The 20,951-nt window shown below is 43.1% G+C and overlaps 1 protein-coding gene across 1 annotated transcript in view; it reads right to left on the bottom strand.

The window, feature by feature from the left end:
* The window catches only part of LOC122531899, a 122,444-nt gene extending 102,139 nt beyond the window's left edge, over positions 1-20,305 (bottom strand). The window contains exons 1-2 of the mRNA XM_043660181.1: positions 20,149-20,305; positions 10,342-10,449 (exon numbers count right to left, since the gene is read on the bottom strand). Coding sequence (XP_043516116.1) covers positions 10,342-10,449; positions 20,149-20,293 — 253 coding nt within the window. The 5' untranslated portion in view covers positions 20,294-20,305. The remainder of the gene's footprint in view (positions 1-10,341; positions 10,450-20,148) is intronic.
* Positions 20,306-20,951: the final 646 nt, after the last annotated feature.

Below are 20,951 nucleotides of genomic sequence, written 5' to 3'. Positions count from 1 at the left end.
AACTCCTGGCCGCGCAAGTGCGCGTAAAAATACGCGATCGTAAAATAAAATAACCGTAGGTGGCAGGGTATTGTTCGCCTATTGCTGGGGAGCTTGGGAGAAAAAGTGATTCGCGTCTTCGATTCCAGAGAGAGAGAAAGAGATCGCGAGGCTTTACACCGCGCACGCTCGCGACGCGCTGGATACGAAGGAGAAGAGAAGAAAAGAGAGGAGAGGCTGTTATGCCGCGATCCTCTCTGAGTAATCTGTTCCGATGGCGGACAATTTGGCGCGTTTCGGAATATTCAGAGGTGAGAAACACTACCTAGGTTTTCGATACTCGATCTCGAATGATCTCACGTGGGATTAAAAGGTCATGCAGGACGTCCCTTTGGAATTCTCAAAGATGGGATCTGCTTTCTTACAGCGCGGAAAGTTAACGGTTAATTAATTACGGGATTTTCTTTCTTTCTCCTCTCGCTTCTCTCTTTTTTTTTTTTTTTTTTTCTTTCGGGTTCACTCTCAGAACGAAATTCGCGTAATTAATCCTCTCTTTAGCTGTACGCTGCGCGCTTTGAACTTTTCCAGTCGAGTTTCGAAAAACTCTAATTCGTCCCTGGATTCGACTCGATTACGCGTGACGATTCGCGTTATTAAGGAGAATATTACCCAGATCTAGTCCGAGGAGTGAGAAAGAGAGAAAGAGAGAGAGAGGGGAGGGACGATGATTAAAATTGCCCGGCGATCGGAATTATCAACGGAACTCGACTGTGACCGCTCGACGCTCGACGCTCGAGAGTTTCGAAACAATATCGGCGACAATTAAAACGTTCGTGACATGTAAATTCGCGACATGTTCCTCGAAGCATGCGCGCAATCCCTGCCCCCGCCATTTGTTTTTCACTCTGATCTCGTTATCGGCGAATTTAATTAATCCAATTAAACGAAACATAATTCCATACAAAACCGCGTTACATCATTCCCCGAAGTTGAGCACGAGCTGAACGTAGGGGAGAGGACGAGAGAATGCGTTCGTCGTGCGCGAGAACAGTTTCCGCACGGCGATTACAACGAATCAGGACGAAACCGTTTCCCCACTTTTAATGGGGGAATGCCCCGGCCATCATTCACGTAACAGTTAACAAGCACGTGTTCCCGCTCCCGGTGGCGAAGACACGCTTTGTCTCGACAAAGTTCCGAGCCCGGACGCGAATTTAGGTGCGCGCACGTTTCGAACAATGTTTCGCCGCCACCAGCCAGACTGTTCTAAGGCCAGTCGCGTGTACTCGCGGCGTTTGAAAATAATAATAATTTCAGAGATCATCGGCAAACGTAACGGGAAAACGCGTTGCGTTTCGTCGACGAAAAGTCAGATTTAAATTGCAATTGATTCCCCGAGTCGTTGTTTTTTGGAACGAACGTCGTAATTTGGAACTTTCACTTAAACCTCGTTTCGTATCGCGAGAAATTAATCGGACCACGGCCGAGGCGCCTGATTTTTTTCCTTTTTCTTCCTTTTCGAAGCGAACGACATTCTATTTGTGTTAAATATGAAACGTGCATCTCGCGTGACGTTTGCCCGTATCGCTCGGAAAACGACGACGACGACACGACGAAAATTATGACTTTTAATTATGAATTATTCACGCAACGCGACGCGCTGTTCAATTATTAATTAATACGCGTGCGTTGCGAACGGCCGGGTTCTATGGAGTCAAACATTTGCCGAATGCATGAATATTTCACGTGTCGCGCGCGCAACCAAATAAATACATCAACTTTCTCATTCTCTTTTCGCGTTTCATAAATTTCTAGCAAGATCCGTCTGTTAATTTTTCAACGACAGAGAAAATTTCCACGAAGGAAGCGTTTTACACAGTAGCCACACACGTGAAAAAAAAAAACGAACAAATCCATTGATTAGGTTATATGTATGTCCAAGTATCATTAGCGACAACGCTACCTGGAATAATCAGCCAATTAATATTTGTACAGAGTGCTCTAATTTTAATTCCAAGCGTGTAAATTTTCAAAGACTCGGTGGCAACGGAAATTCACAATGAAATTACTCGTATTATTATGCTTCTTCGTAATTTCAAATAAGAGAAATATATATATATATATATATATATATATATATACAGGGTTGTTTCGTAACTTGTGAGATCCACTTCAGAAGCTGAGTGTACGCTTAAAAATAATGAAAAAAGTCATATAAATATATGTCCTATCTGTCTTCGTTTACGAGATAAGATGAATTTTCTGTTTTTTTTAATTACTTTTACAAAAGATGCTCGAAATGACCACCTTGCTATTTGAAAACAAGTCTGCACGCGTCTTGTCATTCATCTGGTTACTCTCTCTATCATTCCTGATGTTTCTCGAATTTGTCGGAAGCCTTGCTCTATTCTATTTCGTAGTATTTCAGCATATTCAATCGATGTTGCGTATACGATAGATTTTAAATGTCCCCGCAAATGAAAATCTAATAGATTCAAATCCGGAGAACGAGCAGGTCATGCAATAGGACCTCCACGACCAATCCATTTATTTGCAAAGCGTTGATTTAAAAATTGCCTAGCTACTCGGCTAAAATGCGGCGAAGCTCCATCATGCATAAACCGCATACAAAGTCTAATGTCGACTGGAACTTCTTCTAATATTTCGTGTAAACGCGTGCTCAAAAAATCAACGTACTTTGTGCCTGTTAGTGTTCCCATCAAGAGAAAAAGGTCCAATGAAAAATTTATCAATTATTCGTGCCCATACGTTTCAACTAAACTGGTATTGATGTCTCGAATGCACAATAACATGTGGGTTTTCTTCATCCCAATTATGATTATTATGAAAATTGAATATACCATCCCTGGTAAAACTAGCTTACTAGAGTTTGCTCTGTTTATAAAATTCATTATATCTCATAAACAAAGACAGACGGGACATATATTTATATGACTTTTTTTGTTATTTTTAGGCATACAATCAGCTCCAGAAGTGGACCCCACAAGTTACGAAACACCCTGTACACATATATAAAAGCGGCGGCTGAAAATTTCCCGTCATGATGCTGCAACTCTGCTTTTCTGTTATGCACAAAGAAAGCGCTATGTAAGCAATATTTTACGGCAACCTTTCTCGTTCCATTAGTGGACTAAAACCTCTTTTATGGAACGTCATCCCTAAACACCAATGATCGCGCTTTAATCGCGTTCAATTATTAACTAACAACGCGTGGAAAGAACGACGATTCTTCGCGAGAACTTGGCGAATTTTCAAAACGAATGGGTATCGCGTCCGACAGAGAAATCACGCGATCTGATTCTTCATTTTTCGCCGGAAAGATCGTACACACGTGATCATCGCCACGTAGATCGTTCGGCGCAAGTAATCGGTAACGCGTAACACTCAAGATTATCGAGTGAAAAGGAACCGCGAATCATCCGGAAATCGGCACGTCAGTTCGTTCGTATTTGATTTCATCATAATAAATCAACCCAACGTTCTCTCAACCCAACCAGTCTCGTTTGCTCCTGCTCTCAGTCGTATTATAAGTGACCCATATTCCTCGACGAACGTCCCAGCCGGTTGATAATTGTCGATACTTTCCAATTTTCTGCTGCTTTCGTATTCGACGATAGCACGATTTTCGATTAGTTCGGTTTTCAATTTGAAACCAACTCCCGACGAGAGAGAGGGGGGAGAAGGGACGGGGGCATAATTGAAATTAACGGTGAAACACATTTTTTGTGGACGGACGCGGCGGGGCGAGAGGATAAATGGAATTCAATTTGCGGGGTAATTAATGTATGTCGTGCGCATAGGCGCTTTAAATAGTAAATTTTTGGAGTGGAAACGCGCCGAATTTCAACGAAACGTTCGCCGAGAATTTACGAGCCAGCCGATTTTACATTTTCGGGAGAAGTTAATTCGTTGATTTGAAGAAGAAAAAAAAAAGGAGGGGGGGGGGGGGAAGGAAAATTTAATAAACGTCGTTAACGAAGAACGAAAGATGTCTCTTTCGTTCAAAGCGGGTTTCCGAACCAGTGCTTTTCATTCGATTATTTCACTTTTGGTGAAAAATTTCTCAATTACGAGGGGAAAAAATCACTCGGGCGATGTAGAGTCTCTTTCGAGAAGTTTTCTTTTCTTTTTCACGTGCGTTTTCGTACGTGAAAACGCATCGAGGCTTTTATCGAGGTGCGGATGATATTTCTGCAATTGGTTGATTGCACGCTATTTCCCGAAATAATTTATTCAGAAGTTTCGGAACAAAGTGCATCGCCACGAGTGGATAGCCTTTCGCCATCTTTTAAGGGTAGCAAACGTGACGCTCGAATATATCCAGGTCGATGTAAAGTGTGGGGGGTGTCACATAAAGTGACAGGAGGCGCCGGTAAAACTTCTCATACATGATATATTCTAATAAATACCAATCTAAAATATTCAGCTGTGCATTCCGCGAAAAATATGGGGCGCAGAGAAAAATATCGAGAATTACGCGACGTCATTTTATTTTCGCTCCCCCCCCCCCACCCCCTCCCTTGTATTTTCACACAGAGCACCAATAAAAACCCTTTCTCGCGCGAAGCTCAGCAATAAATAGCTCGCTTCATTATCGTTTCATCCTTCTCATCCTTCAAAGTCCTTTCTTCGTTTCAACTCTCGAAACGCGGAATTATCACGAGCAGAGAATTAATTTACAGCCACCACTTTGTTCTGTTCGTATCAGTACAACGAGTTTCCTTCGACGGTTCTGTTCACTTTCAGAACCTTTTCTCCCGCTTTCTCACGTGTCTCGGAAACAGCGGACAATGAATTTCTTGAGATGTTAATAATAGACGCGTGAAAACAATCGGAAGCGCCGCTGCGAAATTTTTAATAAAATCCCACGGGGTCAAAAGCACGGGGCGTCTGACGATTCCCCTTTCGTTGTTTGTTGATATCGTACCGTCTTCCTTTTGATAACTAATTTCTCAGTGGTTCAGACTGTTCGTAGACACCACCACCTCTCTACGCACGTAATTACATCTCTCTGCAATTCCCTTGCATTACAGTCCAATGCCATGAAATGTGCAAGATTTCTCGTCGTTCTGCGTCCCGAAAGCGCGTCTTTCGGCCGAGCACTGTTTAGCGAATATCGACGTTCTCGTTCGGAGTAATTTCTTCTCAGTTCTCGAGGATCGGCGGATAACAGTCCTAAGAAAATTCAGCTCAATGTCGATGTAGTCGAAAGTCAGCCAGCACCGGTACTGAAATTAATTGGCAATCGAGGAAGATCTGTCCTTCGATTCTCTCAAAAAAGTCCACCACATTTTCGAATCAATTTTCGATCGAGGATCGAGCGATTCAGAAATTTCTAATGCATCGCGATCATTGATCACCTCGAGACAATTGGCCCGAGAGAATGATTCAGGGGACTCGGTGTCCCTTCGTTCAAACGAAAGAGTTCTCAGCCAAAGGAGGCAGAGAACAGAACCGGGACTCGAATTAATTGGCAATCTACGGAGGATCTGCGTTCAGAATTCAACGCGTACAGAGCAGCTCTCTCTCTCTCTCTCTCTCTCAAAAGTTACGTCAACGTTCGTCGAATCAACGGTAGTGTACGCAGTTCGAAATCGCAGAGGGGAAAGGATATTTCTGATATCGCGGCGTTTCCGCGAGTTCTCAATTTATGGACTTGATAAGTGCAGCTTATATAGCCGACTATGTGCAGCGCGCTCGGAGGCGACGCGACTCGATAAAGCGTGGCTCTCGTTTTATCGTTTTATCGTGGGAAAGTTCTTCAGTAGCGCGGCGTAAAAACTAAAAATTGACGAAAGTCGTTACTCCTTGCCGATAAATTTCATTACGAAAGTAACGAAGCGTACTCGAGTGTTCACATGTTGAGAGTGTGTCCTGTCCAAGCGGTAAATGACTGATTAATCAACGTCGATTGATGAAACGAAAAGGAAAAAAAGAAACAATCTGGCCGGTCGGTTGGCAGAAAGAGCCGCCACGGTTTTTTATTCGGCTTGTTTCCCACCGGCTGAACTTTCTCCATGTACGTACGTATGTACATAGAGAAACGCGCGGGCGCGAGGTGAGAGCTACATAGAAAGGCGCAGGAGGTTGCCTCGGTCTCCCTGTGGTGAGTTGCACTTGTAAATGCACGTCTCCCACGGTATCCCGGCCCGTGTCTACCCACCTACAACCTACCCCTTGCCCGGCTGAACGTATATGTACAGCGCGAGGAAGGTATATGGCCGCCGGAAGGTAGGCGGCTGGCAGTTACAGCGGGAACACAGTTCTTGCATTAGCCAAAGAAAGATTCCTGGCGAATCGAGCGAGAAAGACAGAGAGAGAGAGAGAGAGAGAGAGAGAGAGAGAGAAAGGTATCGGCCCGGGTTGTACAGACAGGGCCGCTGCTTCTTACCAGCGCGGCAGCCTGCCAGCCAGTGCTATCGTTGGCTCGTCGTTGATTTTTCCCGCCTGTATTACCACCCTCCTCGTTCCTCGGATACTTACTCTCTCAGGTGGCTCTCCCCCGTAGCGGGGGAGGATTGGGGGAGTGGGAAGGAACGCGATTATCAACGCCGTCTCTCCCCCACCCTCCTCCCGGCCATCTGAATACCGACCACGCCGCCAGCTTATGAAGTTTCTGTCTGTGATTAATGCGCCGGTTTCTTTCGGGAACGCCGGGCCTTTCACCCTACGAAGGAAACACCGCCACTTCCGTTTCAACGAGGGGGACGGTTTATTGACTCTCGCGTTTCGCCGGCGAGTTGACCTTCGGCGCGCGTTCAACAAAAGTTTGACTCGTGTTCAACGAAACTGAATTAGCAAAGTCTTGCGAGACTTTGTAACGCGTTCGTTCATTTTTTTTTTTTTCTTCTTTTCTTTTACAATTCTTTCGCCAAGAATCGGCAAAGATCTCCGAGACGTTGAGAGAACTTTTTAGCGAACGTGCGCGGGAATCTACAGATACGTAAATAAAGGATAACACCGAGCAAGGAAATCGGCTCCAATTCCATCTGGCTGGATAATACACATCGTGTACAATACACAGGTGTGTATCGTCGGCTCCCAAGATAGTAGCAGCTAGTCGATACCGGCCGATCCTTGCTTCCCTTTCCACGTTTATATTTGTCTTATTGACCGCGGTGTTCTTAGCGAAGTTGCTTGTTCAAGTCGAGCTGGCGAAACACGGTTTCTGTATCTAATTCCCCGGTTTGACCGTTTCAGTGCCACTGAACGGGTTGTTTGAAAAAAAAAAAACCGTGTTGGACAGTGTGCCATACGGGCGAGATAACGCTTCTTTGATACAGCTTAGAAAGAAGATTATTCAAAAGTCTAAAGAAGTCCAAATCAAAGTTATACAAAATAGAATAGGATCAACCCGCTACTAACATAAAAAAAGAATCGAAAATTTAATTACGAAGACTACTTTTGTTCCTTTTCTCGCCAGTGTCTTTTAATAATTTTGTCCAAATGAAATTGTACTATGTATTGGTATTTCTGTTTAAATGAAGAATTTATTGAAGTGAAAATTATTCGTTCAATTTATGGATGTGTTAATTAAGATTAACTTCGATCCGTTTGCGACAAATTCGTTTACAAAACGAAAACTTTTGTACCTTCAGTAATTTTGCAAGGTGTCTTATAATTTTGTTTGCTAGTTTACGTATGTATGTATGCACAGCCAGACTTAACTCTAAGTCGAACAGAGTGAAAACGCAAATTTGGAGATTAAATACTGACTGATTCTTTCATACAAGATTCCATTGCAATTTTCGGGCGAGTTTCGAGAAATAGTGGATTCTTTATCATAGGACACTGGTCACAGAGGGAAAGACACATCGCACGACAGGGCTGGGAGGAACTGGGAGAGGGAAATGAAAACAGCGCGGCATCGATATTTACGAATCGCTCGGAAATCATGTAAATTCGTAATGGTGTTGGAAGAAAAGCCGATTTCCCTGGGTGGGGAGGGAGTTTCGCCGAGTTTACTAAATGCTCTCGAGCGAACGCACTCTTCCCCTCACCCACTCCCCCCTCCCACCCCCTGTCTCTAGTCAGATTCCCTAGAGAAGTTGGAAACTAATGGCTGGAAGTCGATGATACTTGGCTTTTAAGGATCTGTTCGGCTCGTTCCTCGACTGCGGAGAACCTTCCTTCCACTAGACGAAGTTAACTTCGCGAGGGGCACGGCCGTTTTCGCAAATGATCGCGCGCGCCAGCCTTCAATCGCGATTCTCGACTTTAGAACAGAACCGGGATATCGAACTCTCGACGAGACACGCCGACGAGGATCCCGAGTTAATTCGCGTTCTCACGCGTCCGATGTTTCTTCGTTCTTCGAGCAGGTTACTCTTGGCTGTGAAGGACGAGCGTACTCGTGAAAAGTGCGGGATTTGTTCGCTTAAATTAAATTAAATTAAATTAAACTGTGGAAAGTAAAACATATTTGGAAATTTTTTTTTTTTAGATTACTTTAAGACTGGACTCGACTGGTTCTTTTCGCATAATTTCCAAGTATTTTCTTGCTACGATCGCTTGTGCGCGACATTGTTGCGACTTGTGTCGTGTGAAAGTCACTCTGGATATATAATTTCTTTGTACATATTGGATAAATCATCATTCAGACATTATTTGTTTGAATTCATTTTTGTTATATTGAATGAAGAATAATGGAAAATTAACGCGTGTAAATTCCCTGTTGGAGTGTATCAAAAAAAAAAAAAAAAAAAAAAAACCCCATTGAATTATATACAATTGAAGATGTAAATTCAACGCGTACAACGTCAGTTGGTCGGCAATATACAACGAAACCTACACGTGATTTCATCAGGAAACATTTTCCAGATTACGTATCAAGCATATCGTCGAAAATTAAACCCACGCAAAGATGTTCGCTGTGTTTGAAAAATAATATACGAAAAGAATCTAGATATTGGTGCTCGACGTGCAAAGTGCTATTATGTGTTCCGAAAGAATAAATTAAATTTGTTAAAGTTGTTTCCAAATATTTGAATCTTTCGCGTAACAAGAAAATTACGGACGTTCAAGTATTTTGTACGTAATATCAATTAAATTTGACGATGAAATTATTCATTTTTCAAAAAAAAAAAAAAAAACCAGTGTTATTTCCTCGTAATTTAATTCAATTTTACAGCAGCTGCACACGCTCTGCATTTGACGAGTATAATCGTCATCTGCGACACAATGTACACGCACTTTAAAAGCGCGTATCCATCACAGTGAAAATGGTTAAAAAGAAATATTCGCGTTGCGTGCAAGAACAGTCGAGAAAGAATCGCGATTTCCGGGGAAAGTTAAATTTAATCTCAACGTGTGAACCACTAAACCGAGTAATCGTACACGTGGTCTTATCAAGGAACTGAAACGATCCTCTTCGTTTCCATTCGGCGAAAAATCGTAATAATAAGGGACAAAAAAGAAAAAAAAAAAAATTGCCAATGAACGCGATGGTAACGAGCGAACTCGTCCTTTTTAATAGCAATGCTGATCGTTGATTTCTTCTCGCGACGCGAAAGGAATGTGAAAAAGTGTAAAAAATTTTACAACAGTTTGCTGTTGCGTAGGATCACCTACCAGCGCATTGCAAACCACTAATTAATTAATTGAATAATTTATTTGTTTACTCATTTCTTATGGGTAAAGAGAAATACCCATCAGCACAAGAATAATAATAATAATAATAATAATAATAATACAAATATACTATATTTGAATAATACTATATTTGCAGTATGTATATTTGCAATAATACTATATTTGAAGAAGAATGAAAAACGACGAGTTTTTATTTCAAAACGTTTATCGTTTCGACTCAATCGTTCGCCGTTTTCACCAACAAAAAGTAATCCCGAAGATTCCGCGGGAAGGGGGCATTACTATCAACGGATCTGTCCAATTCCGACAAAACGTCCGGAGAGAGGCGCGATTCTCGCTCGACTGAAGCGCGGAGGATTTAAGAGCTCGAAGACGAGAGAGAGAGAAAGATCGAAGTGCATCAGCGTTACCGCGCGTTGAAAACGCCGGGCCTGGCCATTAAACTTGAAAAAGCAGAAAGCAACGAGGGGCGGTGGCGGTGACGCGCGGCGTCAAAGGGCCGCGCGGATCCAGCGGGCGCGTTTCAAAAGCTGCGAGGGCTAAACACATCGAAACACAGCCAGCGTTTAAGCGAGACGCTCGGCTCGGGGCCAATAATTAATTGGCGCTAGGCGCGGAGAGGCTTGCCGAACGGGTTGGAAAGGATAATTAATGTTTAAGTTCGAATGTTGGCGCGCGGCCGTGTGCCCGTACACAAGCGGACGCGGAGCGAGTTATTAATGTTCTCGGCTAGAGAGAGAAATTACTTACCGAGTATCTGGCTAAGAACGGTGCGGCCATCTTCGCCGAGGCAGGCGCTCCGGGCATCAAAGGGATTTGTGAATTGCACGAATGCATAGCCTTTGTGCATAGATATTCCTGGAACAACAAACGATCATGACGTTCCAATACCGATCTCTCTCCTCCTCCTCCTCCTTCTCCTCCTCCTCCTCATCCTCCACCGCCGTTTCCTCCCGCTCTTTCTTCCTTCGCCATGCGAATGGAATGAAACAGAAATACCAAGATAATGGGAGGAAATCTTTAATTAAAATTGTTTCCATGAATTTTGATGAAGCACGATGAGTCTAGTCTCCTGGAGCCGAGCACCTCGTCATCGTTCCGGATACCGGACGAAGGCAGCTCAAGGATCGCGATTATTGAAAGCGGAATATAACCTGGCAAAGGGAGAGATCTTCCCTGTCCTTTCTTTCTTTCTTTCTTTCGTTCGATTCGTCCATGACGTGTGAGTATTAATGATCGAGCAACGATCTCCGGATATGTCGAAAGTAATTTAGCCTACGATCCAATTTGTTTAGTAAACGTGACTAATAGTCAAAAGAGAAAGAGAGAGGAAAAGCTTCTCATTGAGAATGCCAACTCTCAATCTCGAGCCGCGAGAAATGAAAGTATAAAAATGGCAGGCGCCTTCAGATATGCGTGCTAAACAAATCGCAGAAACGTTCGGCCATTCTTTTCACAGGAATTTATCGCGATCTGCAAGGAACGAGTTCCTTCCCTCGCTTTCTTTTGCTACATTCATTCTTGAACGATGAATTTTAATAAGAACTTGCATTCCGATCGCGTCGATCCACTGTGAAACGTTCAATCTTGCCTCGCGCCATCGCGAAATACTCGTTCCGCGTAGATTGCTCGTCATCAAGCAACAATAACTTCGTCATTTCTGAAAACTCGCGCGAATATTTTCGCGAGCACCCCTCTTCAACCCCGTTGCCTTACGTCTTTCTCAGTCTTTGGTAACATAAACGTTAGTTAGTCACGAATGTAAAGCAGTTTGCGTTTATCGATCTTCAATTTGAAGGATTAACATTGAAAATTAAAATTCTACGTAGAGCTGCAATTTGCTTTCTCATTTAACATTTTACAACATGTTTGCGAACGGAGAACAATTATAGTATGCAGAAAGATTTGAAAATAATGAATTTCTTTATAATGCAAAAATCGAGATTCCATTTTATCGATAATTTGTGTTTGAATTTTAGGAAATTTATTAACATACTTGGAAAAGCTTGTAAGAAGGTTTCCTTAACGTATTGTTTAAGAAAAAGGTTTTTCTTTGCAAATATTTTTGGTATACATCATTAAATTCGTCGTTGAAAGATACTAATTTTCATCAAGTTAGACAAAAACGGAATCTTCAATAATTTCCGAGATATCTGACCAAATATGTTCCGCACCCTTTGAGGGTAGTTTCAACATCGACAACTGCCGAAGAAAAAGAAATACAGGTCAAATACTTTTTTGAAAACTACATTTACGCCAAGTTTCATCAAAATCGATATGTTCCCTCGTCAGATTGTAACCACGAGTGTAACTCGACAGTAGTAGCTCAACGAGTTAGGAAAAAAAAAAAAAAAAATGGAGAAAACGTCAATTTTTCTGCAGCGAGAAGATTTACGAGTGATCGAGACGAAATATGGTTGATCGAGTCAGATATTATCCCCCGGGGCAACGTCTGTCGATACGGAAAAAAGAGTCGCTGTAAAACGATACACACGCATCGAAGGAGAGTGGGAAGAAGGGGAAGCGCGAAAGTCTCCCGGAGATTTTCAGTCCCTGACATTATTAACATGTCCTAGGCAACTGGCATGGCCAGATAAGTTTTTTTTAACCGTCACTGTCCGTTTCGGGAGTGGACACACGTTCCGTACGAAATATATCCGCATCCAGGACCGTGTACACCCGCGGCCATATACATATGTACACGTACATGTGCATGTACGTACGTACAACCGTGGCGGGAATATATGGAGATTTACATATTTGTTTCAGCATAATGAATTCCATGCATGGTCAGCTGCTAACCACGCAAAAGTTATTACGGGTACACAGATTACAGGCAGCTCCCCGCCTGTTAAAATGAACGTATCTGCCGTTCTTGCCACGCAGACTGCCCACGGAATCGATGATCCAACTGGCAGCCATGTGGCACAGCCGATGTAAAATTAAAAAACAAAAAAAAAAAAACAAAAAAAAAAAGGGGAAAGAAAAAAAGAGGGGGAGAAAGAGAGAGGAATGAAATGAAAGAATACCGGTTGGAATTTCGAACGAATATTTTCTATCCTGGAATTCTGCGTGCTGCAGTCGGCATTTTGATTCCCAACCCCATCCTCCTCTCCGACAATGTTCGAAACGTATCTGTATCGTCGATTTTACGGGGGAATTCTTCCCAGAGTAAATGTAAATTGTTATCGACAGACGAGCGTTCGCAGCAAGATTTGATGCGGTACGCTCGACGCCGGGCGCCGTCTTGTTTCGGCAACGCCGGAAGATTTCGCTGGATATCGACAACGCGCTTCGTCCATCGATGGTTTACTACGATGAGCTTCCTCTCCGGGAGCCAAATCGTATTTAACCCATTGCGCTGGCAACTGACTGCGGACCATAACGAGTGACCGAACCGTATACAATACATTCGTCGCTTTCTGTTACTTTCGAACTCATCAGTATAACATCACTGGATAGAAATTATTAAGAGGTAATAAACTTATCATTTGTTTTGCCTGGGTTATACTTAAATATATCTAAAACTGAGAAAATATTGCAATTTTGNGGGCAAAACGTTCTTGACGGGATTAATCACTTGAGCTGGCAACTGACTGCGGACCATAACGAGTGACCGAACCGTGTACAATACATTCGTCGCTTTCTTTTTCTTTCGAACTCGTCGGTATGATATCACTGGATAGAAATTATTAAGAAGTAATAAACTTGTCATTTGTTTTGCCTGGATTACATTTGAATAACTTAAACTGACGAAAACTGAGAAACTTAAAATTGACAAAATGTTGCAATTTGGGGCAAACAATTCTCGACGTGCGTGGCACGTCATTCCAGCGCAAGAGGTTAAACGTATTTTGAGCGAGGAGAATTCTCGCGCGAGAAGAAAGAATATTTGTGTGAAGGCCCATGTATTTGCACCGTAGTAAGAACGGAAGATGATCGAAAAAGAAACGAGTCCCAATCGATCACGAACGGGTCCCCCGTTTATAATAGCACGCGGAAACGACAAAAAGGAGCGACGTTTCTTTCGCCGTACAGGAAAAAAAGGAACGGACTCAGTCTCTCCTCTGCGTCGAATCCTCCGAAAGAAGGGGGCGGAGGGAAAAAGTACGACAAGCTCAAAAAGCACGCCGCCCTATCTGGCGTTCACCGTCCCGAGCGACGCGCAACTTGCACAAAAGTTTCAACCTCTGCCCGCCGCAACGACGATTCGCAATCTCCCCCTTCCCTGCCACTGTTTCGCGCCGGGTCGCCGCTGGTCGTCGCGCAAGAAAACGTCGTCCGGCCAGCGTCCTTATTGCGGTAGGTGGAGAGTGACTCAAGTGAGAGAGGCTCGGAGAGTCAACGGAGACGTGAAATTGAAAAAGGTCTCGGCTTGTCGGACAGTGCATGGCCCGTGGAATGCCGTGGGTCGCCGGTGACAGCTGCGTGGAGCAGATTGCACGAATCGAGTGGGTCGCGCTCGTCGACGACTCACCGCGCGACACTGACTGGACCACGAGCGAAATTTAGTAGCTCGATTTAGTAGTTTACAGAAATAACGAGGGGATTCGAATGTTTCGCCGGCGTGTCTCTGCCGGGAAATGAAAATTTGAGGAGACCGAATCACTCGCCGTGATTCTCGAAATTTAGCTCTGTAGCGGTCCTACATCGTGTACATTTCGTTTCAATCGGGTCTTCTGAACTCCTCGACAATGCATATCGTTTCGATTTTGTCGATGCTGTTTCGTTAAGACTGTACGGCGCGATTATATTATTGAACGTGACAGTATATTTACCAACAACGTGAGATTGAACTGAATAATTATTTAATCAAGTGATTTTTCGCAAAATAACCGATATCGGACCATCGGTTGGCAAACTCAGCAGGGCTGAATACGAAACTGTTAATGTACAGTTGGAACGAAACGACAAGAACCCTGTACGAATCGCAAAGGATTTTTGCTCGCGAGGCAAGATACTCAACTTCCAGCTCTACGTCTATGAACTCGAGTAGCGATCGAGGCAACGATCTATCACAAGTTCCTCTGTCCAAACCAAGGAGTCGAAAGAGTTGGGTGGCAAAGCGCGCGTTTCGCCTTCGAATCGCGAGACGCAATAACTCGTGACGTTTCACGCGATAGCGTTTCGTGCGAGGGTGCAACGCGAGAAAAAGCGAGCCGAGGTTTCCGAGTAACTCGATATTTCTTGTTGCGGACGTTTACGTTGCTCCTCTCCCGGAAATCTACATATCCCCGTGTTTTTTGCTCGACCCGCAAAGCTAACGAGGAGGGTGGGAAATCGAATTAAAAGGAAAAATAGATCGAAATAGAAGGGAGGTAGCGCGCGCGAAAGAGAGAGAGAGAGACAGAGAAAGTGGGGAAGGAAACATACCAGTCCGACGAACGTTTCGGTTCGAAACGATGGTGCAGCCACCATCGGCTCGGTAACCGATTGAATTTTCCCGGTCTGAATAACGAAAGCTGTTTTTGATTTCGCCGGAAAAATGAGCACGCGTTCCCTCGCGTCATTTATGCATACGGCTGTCTCTTTGATTGACGATAAAACTGTCCGTTAGCTTGAGCTGACGTGTTTTTCCCCTTCTGTTCTCTCTCTCTCTCTCTCTCTCTCTTTCGAATAGACAAGCTCAAACGTGTATCTCAATGGAAAAAGTGGAAAAGCACGACCGGTGAAAAAAAAGTTACAAGCACTTAGTGCCGTTTCAGGTCGCTTTATAGGTGACCGCTCGCTGAAATCGGAAAAAAAGAGGAAAAAGGTACAGACTCGTTTGAGAAAAACGAGGAGTCGAAAACCCGAAAGCAAGCGTTTCGAAAATTCCTCTACTCTTTTTATTTCTTTTTTTATTTTTGTTTACCACGGTTATCGGTCGAAGCTCGAAATTCAGAGAAACGCCGCTCGATTACGTCCACGCGCATCTCTGTCGAGTGAAAATACTGATAACGACGTGCGATGGTCGGCGAAACGCTTCTGTTCGAAAGTTCCCAGGGCAGTGCGACTTCCCCGATCGAATTTCACGGTGCTTTCGTCTCTCCCGAAAAGAAGAACTCGAGCTTCTCACGTTGTCCGAGTGTCAGATGCACGAATTAGCGCAGGGAGTCACCCCCCTTCGATCGTCCCAGCCGGAGAGTTCCAAGAATCGGGCACTCGAGGCGCGGAGCTAGAACTTGGAAATAAAATTAAGCGACGGGTCCAGTCGATAGACAACGCTCGGGTACAATTCCGAACGTCCACTTGACCCGCGCAATCTGCCTGGTACAGCTGTCACGATGGCCCTGGACGATGAATGGAAGAGAGGCGGGAGAGAGCGCGCCGCGCCGGTGCGGTCGTCGTCTTATCTCTGACGAATCGAAGCTCCCTTTTAATTCCTCCTCCGACTCTCAAGTTCTCTCTCTCTCTCTCTCTCTCTCTCTCTCTCTCTCTCTCTCTCCCTCTCTATTTGGCCAGGGTGAAGTTCGACGCAGCAGCATTGTAGAGGCCAGCGCATTTATTGTCTAGCCGCTTTGTCGAGGAACCTGCTGAAAGTAAGCTGTTTATCGGCAGTTGCCAGACACTCGAGCCAGTCCTCCGCGGTGTCACTTTCCACCGAGGTTCCGAGCTTTCTGGTCAGGATTCAAACCCGAGGAGAGAGAGAGAGAGAGAGAGAGAGAGAGAGAATCTTGGTGTGTCTCTGCCTCGTTCGATTTGGAACCGACCCTCTCGCGATAACGCCGTGACACTTTGTCGCGTTAAATTGTTTCGAATTAGTAGTCCAAGATTTCCGCGATGAAACGAGCCCACTCCTGGCGAACTTTCCACTCCTCGCGCCGTTTCTTCTATCTCGGAGCACGTTTGCGTTCCTCCCAGAGTTTATTTGAACGCCAGACAGATCGAAGTAGCTGCAGTCTGGTTGTTTACGGATGAAACCAGCCAAGATACAACTCGCTCGCAATCTGGAGAGGAAAGAACAGAGGTACGGAGTCGTTCGATCGAGCAGATACGGTCGGGTCGAGAAATTGCGACGATAATTCGTAACGTAATCGACGACTTTTTACGACAATTTTCGCGATAATTCAGGCGTATGTACGTTGCGGCGTTAGCCATTTGCGCTGGCAACTGGTTGCGCGGACCGTAACGAGTGACCGAGCCGTATACAATAATTCGTCGCTTTCTGTTTCTATCGAACTCGTCGGTATGATATCATCACTGGATAGAAAGATATGAAGAAGTAATAAACTAATCATTCGTTTTGCCTGGGCTACATTTAAATATACTTAAAAAACTGAGAAAATGTTGCAATTTGGGTAAAGGTTAAACCGAGCAATTACACACAGCACGTAGACGTACTTTCTTCTAACTTCGAAATTCTATCCTTATATTTATTTGTTCGAATCGAAAACGCGTGTCGTGGAAACTTCCGCCTTAGCTTATCTTTTTTCGAGCAAACTCCCCCCCACTGCTCACCCACTCGTTTCCAAGAGGCCTGGCGAAGAGAAACGATCGGGTTGCACATAAATTTAATAGAGAAAGTTTTCATTACGGGCGTTACACAAGACATCGCGAACGAAACACGCGGAGGGAAACTACGTCATAGACTGCGCTTTAATTTTCCCTGCTTCAGAAACACCAAACACGGATCGCATCGCGTACAGCAGTGACAGCTGTACGCAACAGACTCCGAGAAACTCGAAATTCGTATAAGTAGGAGAGCCGTGCAGAGTTTCGTGTAACTTGCGCTACTTGGTAGCAAAAGTGTGATATACTTTTACTAACAAACTGCAGCGATCCTGTTGCTGCTCGCGTCGCGCCTCAACTTCCCGGGAGATCGGCGAACGAACGAACGAACGAACGAACGAACGTCTTTAAAGCGATACGAAGCAACGCGTCTGAGAATCACGCGAGACGGTCGAACAAATCCGGCTGATTCTTCGCGCTCCACGTAGAGAGACTTCGAGCACTCCACGGGAAAATTCGATTCTCCGTTTCCTTTTAATTCATCGTTGCTTCTTTCTTTCTTTCTTTCTTTCTTTCTTTCTATCTTCCTTCCTTTCTTCTGGTTTCTTTTCCTGCCCGCCACGGATTTAGCTGGGTTAGCGATAAAACGCGTCTTCGAAACGAGGTTAGTGTTGCAGCGAAAGCAACAGAGTCGTCGGCGAAACCGGAGACGGATATCCAATCGGGATATCGAAGGTCAAGGAGCTATCACGGCACAAATTGGGTTACCTGAGGACCGAGCGTATCGAGGAAATCCTATTTCCAACTCGCTATTTTTCTCTCCGGAGCGGAGCGCTTCCACCGGCTTTTTATACCGGATAACAGCGCGAGTCTTCCCCCCGTTATCCGACCCAATCTTTGAATCTCCCCAACTTTGACCAGTTTGTAACTACCCGCTGCTGTTCGACTTCTCCCTCCCTCCCTCCCTCCTCCCTTCCACCCTTCCTGACCATCTGAAACCGATGATACCGCGCGAAAACCTGCAAATAAGGCCGCGTGTTGTTTTATAGATATTTTCTCAGATCTTGGAATAATATCGATTAAACGAGATTCTTCTTTCGGAGAGAAGAAGGCTGGAATTTCCTATTTTTTTTTTTTTCATTTCGAGTTTGACCATCAGAGTCAAATTTCGCGAAATAACTTTGAACTTTCTCCTGCCACTTTCTCGACCAGATGGAATCGTTTGTTATATTGACTCTACAATTGCAGAAGATTATACGTATATTGTAATATTATTATATATATGTAATATTATTATATATATAAGCTCTGCGATCACAAAAGAGATAAATTTATACGTCAAACTTAAATGTTCAAGGTTTCTTACGCATCTTAACATATCTTTTTACCAACCATACGATGCAATAAAAAAAGAAATACGTAGTTGTGTGAAGAAAAAAGAAAAACATCAAGAGAAATATTCTTATTAGTAATGGGCCTTTTTTGTTAGGCGAAAAATATTTTTTGCATCGTCGCAATTCGAAAAGATTTTTAAGTGACCACCCTATATATATATATATATATATATATATATATATATATATATAAGATTGTAATAGTTGCCACATTAATTTGCTTGATTATATATTTCGCCCACACGTCAATTAAACTCAAAAAGAAAGACTTTTGGAGAAACATGAAAGAATATCGTTGCCGTTGAATAACATACAAAACATGATGATCAAAATACGCAAAATACAGACAATATCGAAACTAAATAATAATAATAATATTGTTAATAATTTTGAGACTAAATAACACTAAACGATAAATTGTACGAAATATCACGGAATAAAATATTGCAATGAAATAAGAAATTATTCCAAGTGGACAATAGGGAGAGTAAATAATATTAATATTGCCGATAATGTTGGGATTAAACAGCAGTAAATAATATTGTAAATTACGTGAAATATCATAGAATAAAGTATTACAATGAAATAAGAAATTATTCCAAGTGGACAATACGGAGAGTAAATAATATTAATATTGCCGATGATGTTGGGATAAAACAGCAGTAAATAATATTGTAAATTGCGTGAAATATCATGAAATAAAATATCGCAATAAAATAAGAAATTGTTCCAAGTGGACAATCTCGAAACTAAATAATAATAATAATATTAATAATTTTCAGACTAAATAACAATAAACGACAAATAGTATAAATTGCGCGAAATATCACAGAATAAAATATTACAATGAAATAAGAAATTATTCCAAGTGGACAATACGGAGAGTAAATAATATTAATATTGCCGATGATGTTGGGATAAAACAGCAGTAAATAATATTGTAAATTGCGTGAAATATCATGAAATAAAATATCGCAATAAAATAAGAAATTGTTCCAAGTGGACAATCTCGAAACTAAATAATAATAATAATATTAATAATTTTCAGACTAAATAACAATAAACGACAAATAGTATAAATTGCGCGAAATATCACAGAATAAAATATTACAATGAAATAAGAAATTGTTCCAAATGGACAATACGGAGAATAAATAATATTAATATTGCCGATGATGTTGGGATAAAACAGCAGTAAATAATATTGTAAATTGCGTGAAATATCATGAAATAAAATATCGCAATAAAATAAGAAATTGTTCCAAGTGGACAATATCGAAACTAAATAATAATAATAATATTAATAATTTTCAGACTAAATAACAATAAACGACAAATAGTATAAATTGCGCGAAATATCACAGAATAAAATATTACAATGAAATAAGAAATTGTTCCAAGTGGACAATACGGAGAGTAAATAATATTAATATTGCCGATGATGTTGGGATTAAACAACAGTAAATAATATTGTAAATTACGCGAAATATCGCGGAATAAAATATCGCGATAAAATAAGAAATTGTTCCGAGCTGACGAGAAGGCACACCGTTCGTTGCAATTATTCGCGAATGATGTGCTTCCCGGAGAAGGGAAGATCCTCTCTGTCGCGGAGAAAAATCTGACGTGCGATGGCCTAGCGAAAGAATCTGGGAAACGTCGGCGAGGAGGATGCCGAGGAGGCTGATCCGAGCTTCCGTTTATGTGATTTCGCCGGGGAAAGGAAACCTACCTGCCAGACGGCCGTAACGCTGAAACATTCGCTCCACATCGGTCTTGCTGCACTGAAACGTGTTTAGATTCCCGACGAAAACCCGGGAGTTCACCGCCTGTGGGTCCTGCGAATTGGTCTGGTTGCCCACTTTGCTCATCTTCATCGCCTGGAACAGAAGAATGTAACCGGGCACCGGTTTTATCGTCGAACGTGATTTGAGTGACGATACGCGAACGAAAATTGATACAGTCGTTTTATTGGCGTTGCCTCTAATGGAACAACTCCTGTCGCCGGCCGACTTTACGACCGTTCTTTTTTGGATCTAGACCACCGGCTTTGTCGGTTTTCGCGCGATCGTTTAATCTTCAACGCGGTACAAGCAACGATTCGTAAATCGACGTAGAAAAGAAAAGAAAAAAAAAAAAATTATTGGTATTATTATCTGAACCGTTTCTCGTCTACTTTCAAAACGAAATATCTTTCCTTCGAGTTACTTTTCGAAACGGGAGCATTCGATCGAGACCGAGCAGACGTTGAAAACGCGATTCTCTTGCGTCAGTCAAAGTTAAGGAGCACAATCCGCGGCATCCAGGCTCGACGAGGCTTTCCACCGAGTAACAAAGTCGACCCGGTACACAGACGTTTGGCCGAGATTTAATGAGGAGATCCACGGAGGCGTCCTTTAAATTGTCGAAAGACGCGCGGGCGGTGTATATCGGCGCGACGCGAACGCCAGGGAATTAATTAACGGGTTTGCGATTCCCATTCTAAAAACCATAGAGTTCGACGTGTTTGCTACATCGCGTCTCGCTCGCCACGGC

The sequence above is a fragment of the Frieseomelitta varia genome, unplaced genomic scaffold, assembly GCF_011392965.1.
Source record: "Frieseomelitta varia isolate USP_RPSP 00005682 unplaced genomic scaffold, Fvar_1.2 scaffold_425, whole genome shotgun sequence".
NCBI classification, from domain to species: Eukaryota; Metazoa; Arthropoda; class Insecta; order Hymenoptera; family Apidae; genus Frieseomelitta; species Frieseomelitta varia.
This window is presented reverse-complemented; position numbering and strand designations above follow the sequence as displayed.